The 10,783-nt window shown below is 38.1% G+C and overlaps 1 protein-coding gene across 1 annotated transcript; it reads left to right on the top strand.

Moving 5' to 3' along the window:
- Positions 1–1,581: 1,581 nt before the first annotated feature.
- Positions 1,582–2,966, top strand: LOC114298642 (uncharacterized). Its single transcript, XM_028243252.2, has 2 exons — positions 1,582–1,993; positions 2,539–2,966. Exons 1-2 carry the CDS (start codon positions 1,582–1,584, stop codon positions 2,964–2,966), a joined length of 840 nt encoding a protein of 279 aa, XP_028099053.2.
- The last annotated feature ends 7,817 nt before the right edge of the window (positions 2,967–10,783 follow it).

Raw genomic sequence — 10,783 nt, 5'->3', positions numbered from 1 at the left:
TTGGACCCTTAATTTGTAATTCCAAAATAGATCTTTAATAGAATCATATACGAGTCAGATCCCACAATTCCCATAAATACCAAATTAAATTATAATACTCGGCAATTAAATCTCAAATCCTCTTAATTAATCAAGTACTAATCATTATTCGTGATGTGGTCGTTACAGCCTTCCCCCCTTAGGAAGTTTGGTCCTCCAAACTTAAGATACTTGTACCGAAAATCAGTTATATAATTTGGTCTCATTTCATTCATTCCGCTCGAGCGCCATATTCCACGCTCGAGCTTATTTTTCATGCAACCAGTACTTTTGCAGGCCTTAAGGGTCCGCTCGAGCGGGGAAGTCCACGCTCGAGCGGGGACCCTGTTTTCTGAAATTTTAAAAATGCATTCTGTGTTATGTTTTTCCGTTCCCTTTCACTTGTAAGCACTCTTAGGCATACATTGAGCATTGTAATTGAGTTAAAGAGATAAGAATGAAGCCTAAAGAGGAAAATGTGAATTTAGAATGGATTGAACTATTTGTGACCCATACGTGTTATGTGATGTGTAGGGTCAAGCTCTAGGGCAAATCCACAAGCCGATCACTGTGATTAATATCTGAAATACGTATTGTTGTCCAATTGCTTACTTCTGTGTAAGTTTTGCAAAGTTCATTAATATTGAATGGTGGACAAGTTTGATATGAAAGGCCTACAAGCCAGTTTGATATGAAAGGCCTATGAGCCAGTGTGACCCGAAGGGGTATATGGGCCGAAGGCCGTTTGATATAAATGTGGGCCGAAGGCCGATTGACATAAACGATTGGGCCGAAGGCCGATGGACATGAATGAATTGGGCCCGAGGCTGTATGATGTGTTTGGAACCTCAGTTACTTAACTTACATATGTCTACGTATGTATGTATTAGTTAGAAATGCAAATTGGGCCCAAGGCCGTTTGATGTATATTGTTCCAACGTATATTCTTTATTTGATATTATTCACTGGGCTATCGCTCAGGCTCATTCATGTATTTGTAGGTGAGCCCAGAGACGTCCAAACCCAGCCCTAGTGAAGTCTATGTGGAACAACAGAGGTTTTGGAAAGTCAGCCCTTATGTCTCACGCATGAGACCCACCTTCGCCTTTTTGTCATTTTGTTCTATGTTGTCATGTTGGCGAAGTTTTTGTATATGTCTGTTTATAGTTTTTATGGGTTGACTTAGTTTTGGATGATCCTGTCTGTACAGAACTTTATGGTACCGTATTCTGTTGTGAGTTATTAACATGTATTTGTTTGGAATGTTATAATGTGCATATAAGCACGGCTCTATGGACAAAGTTTTAAATTTTTGCTTATGTTTAGCCCCTCTTACTCTGATGAGTTTTTGTCTTATTTGGTTTGAGGCCGTAGATAATCTCGTGATTATTGGCCGGTTATGGCCTAAACCCATAGGGGCGAGTTCGTGCCTGTCATGACCTTGAACTAGTAACTGTAGTGTTTGCTTTGAAAATCTAGCGTCATTACTTGTATGGGGTAACTTGTGAAGTGTATACCGACCATAAAAGCCTGAAATACTTCTTCACCCAAAAAGAATTGAACATGAGACAGAGGCGGTGGTTAGAACTGATCAAGGACTATGACTTACAAATTTTGTATCACCCAGGGAAAGCTAATACTGTGGCAGATGCTTTGAGCCGAAAATCAATGGGAAGATTATCATGTCTGCTTACTAGCCAGAGAGAACTGCTGTGTGATTTGGAAAGGAATGAAATCGAGATTGTGATACGGGAACAGGGCGGAATACTAGCCGCTATCTCTGCAAAGCCTGTGATCATTGAAGAAATCCGAGAAAGGCAACTTGAAGACGAGTACATGAAAAAGATCATGGAAGAACTTGATTCCAAGCCGAGACCAGGGTTTGTATTTGAAAATAATGTGCTGAAATTCCAGAACCGTCTTTGTGTACCTGATTGTGGTGACTTGAGGAAACGTGTTATGACCGAAGCCCACAGTAATAAATTTGCTATGCACCCGGGGAATACGAAGATGTATCATAATTTGAAACAGAATTTTTGGTGGCCTGGAATGAAAAGGAGTATTGCTGACTTTGTGGCTAGATGTCTACTGTGCCAACAGGTAAAAGCTGAACACCAACGACCCGCCGGTTTGCTACAACCACTCCCAGTACCGGAATGGAAATGGGAGCACATTACCTGGATTTCATTGTGGGATTGCCTCGTTCTTCTCGAGGTATGGATTCTATCTGGGTTATAGTTGACCGTTTAACTAAGTCTGCCCATTTTCTGCCTGTCAAAACTATCTATAATGCTGATAAATTGGCCAATATCTATATGACTGAAACTGTGAGATTGCATGGAGTGCCAGTATCTATTGTGTCTGACAGGGACTCAAAGTTTGTGTCGAGATTTTGGCAGAGTTTGCAACAAGCTTTGGGGACTGAATTAAGACTGAGCAGTGCCTATCACCCACAAACAGATGGCCAAACTGAACGAACAAATCAAACTTTAGAAGATATGCTCAAAATGTGTGTGTTAGACTTTCAAGGGAATTGGGAGACTTACTTGCCATTGGCCGAATTTGTGTACAACAACAGCTACCACTCAAGTATTGAAATGGCGCCTTATGAGGCCTTGTGTGGAAGGAAGTGTTGTTCTCTGATATGTTGGGCTGAAGTAGGTGACAGACCTTTGTTGAGGCCAGAACTTGTGCAAGAAACAACCGAGAAAGTGAAACTGATACAACAATGTCTGAAAACTGCGCAGAGTCGGCAGAAAAGCTATGCTGATGTCCGCAGGAGAGATAGGGAATACGAAGTTGGAGACCACGTGTTCATCAAGGTGACCCCGATGAAGGGTCAAACTCTGTTTGATGTGAAAGGAAAACTGGCGCCAAGGTATGTTGGACCTTACGAGGTTCTCGAAAAGATCAATCCGATGTCGTACCGGATAGCCTTACCTCCGTAATGGAACATATGCATAACGTCTTTCATGTATCGATGCTTCAGGAATATTTGAGAGATCCACTCCACATCATTGAACCGACACAAGTGCTTTTGAAAGATGATTACACCTACGAGGAGAGGCTTATTCAGATTGTGAATCGCAGAATCAAGAAGTTGAGGAATAAAGAAATATCGTTGGTAAAAGTTGACTGGAAAAACCACGGAGGAACCTATGCAACTTGGGAAACCGAGGAAGACATGATGAAAAGATATTCAGATTTGTTCCCGTTGGACCCAATATTGATTCAAAACGAAGGTAATTCGAGTTTGGAGACCAAACTCTTTTAAGGGGGGAAGACTATAATAACCCCGACCTCAAATTAATGCTAAAACATGATTAATTATGCCTAACAGTAATTTAGAAGGAATCTGAGATTAAATTGCATATGTATTGCATTATTTATGTGTTTCTATCTGTTCAGTATGAAATGATCTGTTCAGGATACGACCTTAAACTGCGAATTGAAAGCCTTATCGGCGCCCGATTTCGAAATTGATTAGTGTTATGTACTAGTTAGAATTTATGTGATTTTATGGTGTATTTATCTGAAATGTGATTTGGTACGATTAAATTAGATTAAATAAAGCTAAATTACAAGAGTTGGACTTAATTGCCACTTTGCCATTAGTGGGCCACTTTAGAACCATTGTTTGGAGTGTGATTTATATACATCTCATATCATTCCTTCAGCTATTTTGCTAAGTCCAACCGACTAAAGAGGGAGAGGTAGGAGTTAGCTTGATTCAACAAGATTTTTGGCTTGAAATTATAAGAATTGAAAAGTAATTTGCTTAATTGAGCTCCCCTACCTTGCATTCAAGACTTAAGGTAGAAGATTCATCCTCTCATTTATGTATTCAAGTTAGTTCTTGCATGGCCCATGGTTAATTAGTGATCCAAGTCAAGAATTTGCTTAAGAGTGTTGAATTGAAGCTTAAATCTTGCATGCATGTTCTTACATTAAAGTTTTGAGGTTGTTTCATGAGAATTGCCACATGCATGTTCATATCTTGAGTATAGTCCATGATTTCATCTTGTTTTGAAAGGATTGGCTCATTTGAGCAAGTAATTAACGCTTTGATTTGGTTTAAACTCATGCATGTCACATTTGAAATGTGTTCTTGAACTTTGGTTTGAAATTGTGTTTAATTGAACCACCATTGGGCTTTGATTTCTGAAATTGAGCTTTGAAACATGTTATACTATGAGTTTACAAGTGTTTTCCAGAAAATTAGCCCAAGAGGATCGAATTTGATGCATTAAAACTTGGTTTTGAGCTTGAAGGTCCAATCTGGAATTTCCAGAATTTAGACTCACGCTCGAGCGGGGAAAGTGGCGCTCGAGCGTGGAATTTGACCATCCAGTACTTTGCACTGTTTCACAGTCTGCTCGAGCGGGGAATCCCACGCTCGAGCGGGACCCCAGTTTTCTGAAAATTATGAAAAATATTTTCTAAGGCATTTTTGCATCCTCATTCCATCCTAGGCATTCCTAGGCCATGTTTAAGACTCCATAATGAGGTTAATAGTTAAACACACACTAAGAATAACGAAGTTCATTACGTCTAACTCGAGCGTGTGTTTCAGGCGGGTAATTGTATGCGTGTTCGTGTAGACCTCAGGACAAGTGAAGAGCCATTTGACCATCTAGTGAGCCGACCAATTGTTGTGAGTAATAACTCGTTAAAGTTATGTTTAACTTTAATTATTTTCCAATGACATGAGATGATAAGTTCTGAAATGCTATGTTTGAATGAATGAATGATAGTCCAATTTTCCTTGGAATGTAAACGCGGTATCCCTAGCCAAGGCCCTCACCCAGGAGGACACAATACTGAGGCACATGGTCATGAGGCCCTCGCCCGGGGGAAAGAATACCGTGGCACAGGCCCTTGCCCAAGGGAAAGAATACCGTGGCACAGGCCCTCACCCGGGGGAAACAATACCGTGGCATAGATATGTTACCTGGTACCGGAGGTTCCATTATAGGACTTACTATGCTTGACCAACACGATATGTTATGCTAAGGGAGGTGTACCACACATGATTTGAATATGGATATGGCTGTAGTTCTTTTCTGATACGAATATGAATATGAATATAAATATGCCTACGTTTCCGATCTGATAAGAGATTGATTTTCTGATTTCTGCATTCAATATGGTCATCATTCATTAAACCCCTTTACGTTGTTATTATTCACTGGGCTTTAGCTCACTCCTTATATTACGTATGTAAGTGAGCAAGTACGAGACCAGGCCCGGGGTTGATGACCTGCACCCCAGTTTTGTCAGCCAACCGTCGTGCCTCCCGAGGAGGTTCCAGTTGAAGTGAATTGCCATGGCTGTTTTTGTAGTTATGCTAGTCTTCGTCTGTTTGTAAAGTCAGGACCTGGGAACTACAGTTTGTAAATAATATTGTAAATATTGGTGTTCCTTGACTAGCATGCTTATGATCATAAATAAATTTGACTTACTTTGTCCCATGTACGTCATCACAGCACTCCTATCAGCACTAGTCTTCACCTTTCCAAAGAATCTCTAGTACTAATGTTGATCCTATCCTTTATAGGGGTATGATAGGGAGTCTCTTGTACCTCACAGCCAGTCGTCCTGACATTGCAGTTAGTGTAGGTGTTTGTGCCCGTTACCAAACCTGTCCTAAAGAGTCTCATCTTCTTACAGTCAAACGCATCATTCAATATGTTAATGGGACATTGGGTCATGGGATTTGGTTCACAACCGGCATTACAGTTGAAATCACTGGTTTATCTGATGCCGATTGGGCAGGGTGTGGTGATGATCGTAAGAGTACATCTGGGGGGGGTGTTTTTACCTTGGAAATAATCTGGTTGCCTGGCATAGCAAAAAGCAAAATGCCATCTCTCTTTCGACCGCTGAGGTTGAGTACATTGCTGCAGGAAGTTGCTATGCACAAATGTTGTGGATGAAGCAAATGCTTCATGATTATGGAATAGACCAGAACACTCTCACCATTTTTTGTGATAACACAAGTGCCATTAACATTTCTAAAAATCTTGTCCAACACTCATGCACCAAACACATTGACATTCGTCATCATTTTATTCAAGAGTTAGTGGAAGAAGGCCTTATTGTTCTTGAACATGTTCCCACTAAGCATCAAAAAGCTAATATTTTTACAAAACCCCTTGATCTTCTTAGGTTTGAGTTCCTTAGAAAGATCTTGGGTGTGGTGCTCGGTCACTCGGGTGTTACCTGTTACTTGAGTGGGAGTGGGAGTGGGTGTGAGTGATTGCTTTTATGTGTACTTGGATGCTATAATCTCATTTTCATTGATTCTTGTCATCTCTGCAGTTAGACTTAAATGAATACCTCTCATGCTGCTAGAAAGATTTCATTCTTTTTTGTTCATAGCTCATTTTTAATGCCCATGCTCATTGACTTCATGATCTCATTCTGTACATATTCTTGAGATAAGCTGTTACAGGGGTTTCTACACAAGTGATCAAAGTTCTCTATAGACCTCTAGCAATGTCATTTTAACATTTTCAGAGGAATTGACCTATACTAGTATATCATGGGTGATGTTGAGTCTCTTAACCATCTGCCATCGTTTTTCACTTCCATGGTTCCTCCCTCAATTCATTGAAGTTTGGGCATTAGGAAAAGGCTACCTCAGAGGCACCAACCAGGCCATCCTTACTAATTTTGTGCTTCTTGGATAATCTTGTATGTTTTAAGGTACAAATCTGAACTTCCTTACTTGCTCCACCATATTATTTTTGTCGTTTTCTTCTTGTTCATTGTTTTCAGTGTTTTTGGTTGCTTTGAGTGAGAGGGAGTTTGGTCTATCATTGCTTTGAGTGATGGGGGAGTTCGGGTTATCCTTACATTGATTGGTTTGGTAAGGGAGATTGGCATTAGTTGGTTTGTATGTTGCTATCCACTGCTTGTTTATTACTTACTTCTCGCAGGTTCTTAATTTTTACATCTTCAACATCATCTTGTCCTTGCTTGTGTGGTGCTTTCGTTGTTTAAGCTTCCTTTGACAATTCATGACAAAAAGGGGCGAAGTTTGAGTGAAAATCAAAATGGTTTTTGAGCGTGTTTGCATGTTTCTTAGGATTGTCATCTATTCATGCGACATGTTTTTTAAATCTCTTATTGTCATCTATTCATGCTACATGTTCTTTAAATCTTTGATTGTCATCTATTCATGTTACATGATACATGCTACATGTTCTTAAAATCTCCAATTTACATATATTCATATTTCCATCTCTTGCTTCAAGATCATCTTGTCATATGTCTATTGCTTTTTCATATACTCTTGTGGCACTAATAGTTGTTTTGGAGATTGTGGCACTAATAGCTGTTTTGCAAATCGTGACCTTGAGAAAGAAGTTTGCTTTTGTTGGCTGTAATGGGTTGAGGTGATTAGGATTTTAGTTGTTAGGTGTGTTTTGTCACGGCATTGCCAAAGGGGGAGATTGTTAAGTTTTATTCTTGGCAATCCTGTTTGACAAAACTCCTTTCAGTTGTACTTGTATTCGCACTTTTTATTTCAGTGAGGCTATGAGTTTTTAGATGCGAATCTAACCCGAATTGTGTCTTTCAAAGATATTTCGGAAGTTAATTCTTTCATGCTTGCCACATCACTGACTATGTCAGGGATCGAACTGCCCGGTCAGCTCGCTGGGGTCTAGGAGGCAATGCCTCTTGGCGGGTCCAAGGCAGCACCACAGCGGGGTTGAGGGGCAGTGCCCCCAAAGCAAAATGTAAAAATACATTCGAAGTTGTTTGTCCGCTCGAGCGGCCGTTTGTGTGCTCGAGCAGGGAATATTTGGTTCCAGAAGTTTGACCTGTCTGCAAAAGTACTGGAAGTTGGGATTTTACACTCGAGCGAACTTTCCTGCACTCGAGCAAGGTCCGCTCGAGCGGTCATTCCTACGCTCGAGCGAAGATCGCAATTCAGTTTTTTATAAATATGTGTTTCAGTTAGATTTTAGGGTACGCCTTCCAGATCTTCTCCTTGGATATTAGGTTTATATCTGGGGCTATTTTTCTTGGTTTCTTTGATGTTTAATTGAATATTCAACTCATGGTTTAAGAAGTATACATCAAAAGATTGTTTGTTTATTCAATACAAAAGAGAGTGTTGTTCTTTGGTGGAATTCGAGCCTGAAGCTTTGGTGGATTTCGAAGTGGCTCATCGTCGTGATTCGACATCGGCGTTGTGGATTCAACATTGTGCAAGATAATTCCGAGGTGAAAACGAGGATGGAAGAGGCACATAGGGGTCGGTTAGATTCGGGCGTGTATTCGCTAGGTAATTGAAAGTACACTTGTGTAATTCTTTTATGTCTTCTTAGTGGATTGTTTTGTGGCTTTTTCCCGTGGTTTTTTTTTATCACAATTGGAGGTGCTCCAATTGTGGTTTTTCCACGTTAAATTGTTGTGTTGATTTATCTTTGATTGTTTGATTGGGATTGCTATTTACTTGTTAAAATTTATACATAATCATAAATCAACATCTAGGGGATTTCTAGATTTTTCAATTGAAAAATGCTATATGTAGTGAATTCTCTTTAATTAGCCAAAATGTGACTAGCAGAGAATTGTTTTATTTTAAAAGTAAGGGATGTGACTCTTTGTTATGTCACTCGACAAAGCCAAAGATGGAGTGTTCGTCAATCGACAATGATAGATTAAAAATTACTATGAGTGTAATACAACTCTTCAAGAATTTGAATTATTTGTACTATAAAATATTTTTTGTCGAATGTGGTAAATAGCTTTATAAATCATTTAATTGAATTTCATTCTTCGATCCATTTAAATAAAAGGGCATTGTTTGTACCACATTTTATTTTTCTGTCGATTATGGCCTATTAATTATGGCCACGTTCGATTATGGTTTGTCAATTGAAATCATAAACTATTTTCAAAAAATAACCTTGATCACATTTGTTTTTATTATTATTATTTCTGTCAACAGGCATGCTAACGTGACATGGCAGAGATGTTAGGGACATGGCATGATGACATATTAAATGGAAGGCCAAAAAGTTAGCAATTGTAGCAATTTAAAAATTAGTTGCTGAGATCAAGGAGTCAAGATCAAATCAAGCACCAAATTTGCAAAATGATTCCTATCAAACATGGGATATGGATAATGTTAAGAAAATCATGAGCTTGTTGAGAAAATCATAGGCTTAGGTTATATCTTTCTCTCATGTTGCTGAGCCTATAAATAGGCCAAGAGAGACACAAAGAAAAACCAATCAATAATATCAACAACCACCAATCACACTCGTGAAGAGTCATTTAGGAGTAATTCTAAATTAGTCATTTTAGGAGTAGATTAAATTAGTAATTTTTCTAATCCCCATTTCTTTTCTTTCTGTCGATTACTATATTTATTCAATTTTTTGTTCTTGTTTAAATTTTTGTAACTAGTGACAAGTGATAATTTATTTGAACTAATACATATTTTGTTCTATTCCAATCCTTCTTTACTTAATTACCTCCAGGAAAGTCCTTCATCTGTTCAAGGCATAGGACTCAACCACAAAGTCTGATGCGTAACAGCAATATATTTGTTTTTTTAGTGTTTGCATTGAGTAGTTGTTTTTTTTCAAATTATCTGTGTGTGTTTTGAATTGAGTGTTGTGATATTTGAATTTTTAAACACCTCTTTTTTGTGTACATTTACATAATTGGGTAAGCCTTACTTTGAAAACTAGTCATATATTCGCATGGATTTTTACTCTATGTTTTTTTTTTTTTCTTTTTTTTGGAAAGGGGGGGAGGGGGGGTTCTATAATTTATTATGAAGAGATGGGATTTTGTAGTGTTTGCATGGAGTATCATTCTATGTGTATGTTTGTTTTGAAATGGATGCTCTCTTTTGAAATTATAATGACATTTTAGAGAAATGGCTTCATGAAGCATGAACCCCTTATCTGTGGGTTTAGCAGGCTTGCAAAGGTGAGTGCGAATAATTAAGCGTGGTGCACACTGTGCATTATGTGTCATTTGACCAATATAGGCTTGATTTACACTATTGGGCCAATTGATTTCATTTAACCCAAACTAATTAATAAGAGGACGTTTCCATAAGTAAACTCTAGGAGTTTTTCACTACAACAAAATTGAATTTTTAAGACTTGCAATACATGTCGTAAAAATTCTTTCACAGCATGTACATAAATGTCGTTATATGACATGCTGTGAAAAGTTAATTGTCATTTACGGCAAAACAATGCTAGAGATCTCAAAAATTTTACCAAAAGTTCTACCAAATGTCTCGCATGGGTGTGGGACCCATACAATGTGGGTCCCATGTGAGTCTCACACCCATGTGAGACATTTGGTAAAATTTTTGGTAGAATTTTTGGGGTCTTTAGCATTTTTATTTATGGCATGCGGGTAAAGTTGTAAAAAGCAATAAATTAAACATTAATGACATACTTTGTACGTTGTATAAAAATTTTCACAATATTTTTTTTATGCCATAAATTATTATACTTTTCATGACATAATTTTGCATGTCGTAGAAGGTTATTTTTAATATATTTATGACACACTATGTATGCCGTATATAATCTTCTACGACATTTTGTTGTATGTCATAAATCATTAAACTTTTCGTGACATAATTTTGTATGCCGTAGAAGGTTATTTTTAATATATTTCTGACATACTTTTTATACCGTATATAATTTTTTAAGACATTTTCTTATATATCATAAATAATTACACTTTTCACGACATCATTTTGTTGAAAAACTGAGCC

This window comes from Camellia sinensis, chromosome 4, assembly GCF_055761805.1.
Source record: "Camellia sinensis isolate YWXY chromosome 4, ASM5576180v1, whole genome shotgun sequence".
NCBI lineage: Eukaryota > Viridiplantae > Streptophyta > Magnoliopsida > Ericales > Theaceae > Camellia > Camellia sinensis.
The sequence above is the reverse complement of the archived record's forward strand: the minus strand, read 5'-3'. Positions and strand labels throughout refer to the sequence as shown.

Bases quoted from the DNA above. Each gene is read 5' to 3' on its own strand.
- LOC114298642 (XM_028243252.2), top strand. From the start codon at position 1,582: ATGAGACAGAGGCGGTGGTTAGAACTGATCAAGGACTATGACTTACAA. The intron at 1,994-2,538 runs GTAATAAATTTG...TGTGTGTGTTAG, and splicing joins TGTTATGACCGAAGCCCACA to ACTTTCAAGGGAATTGGGAG.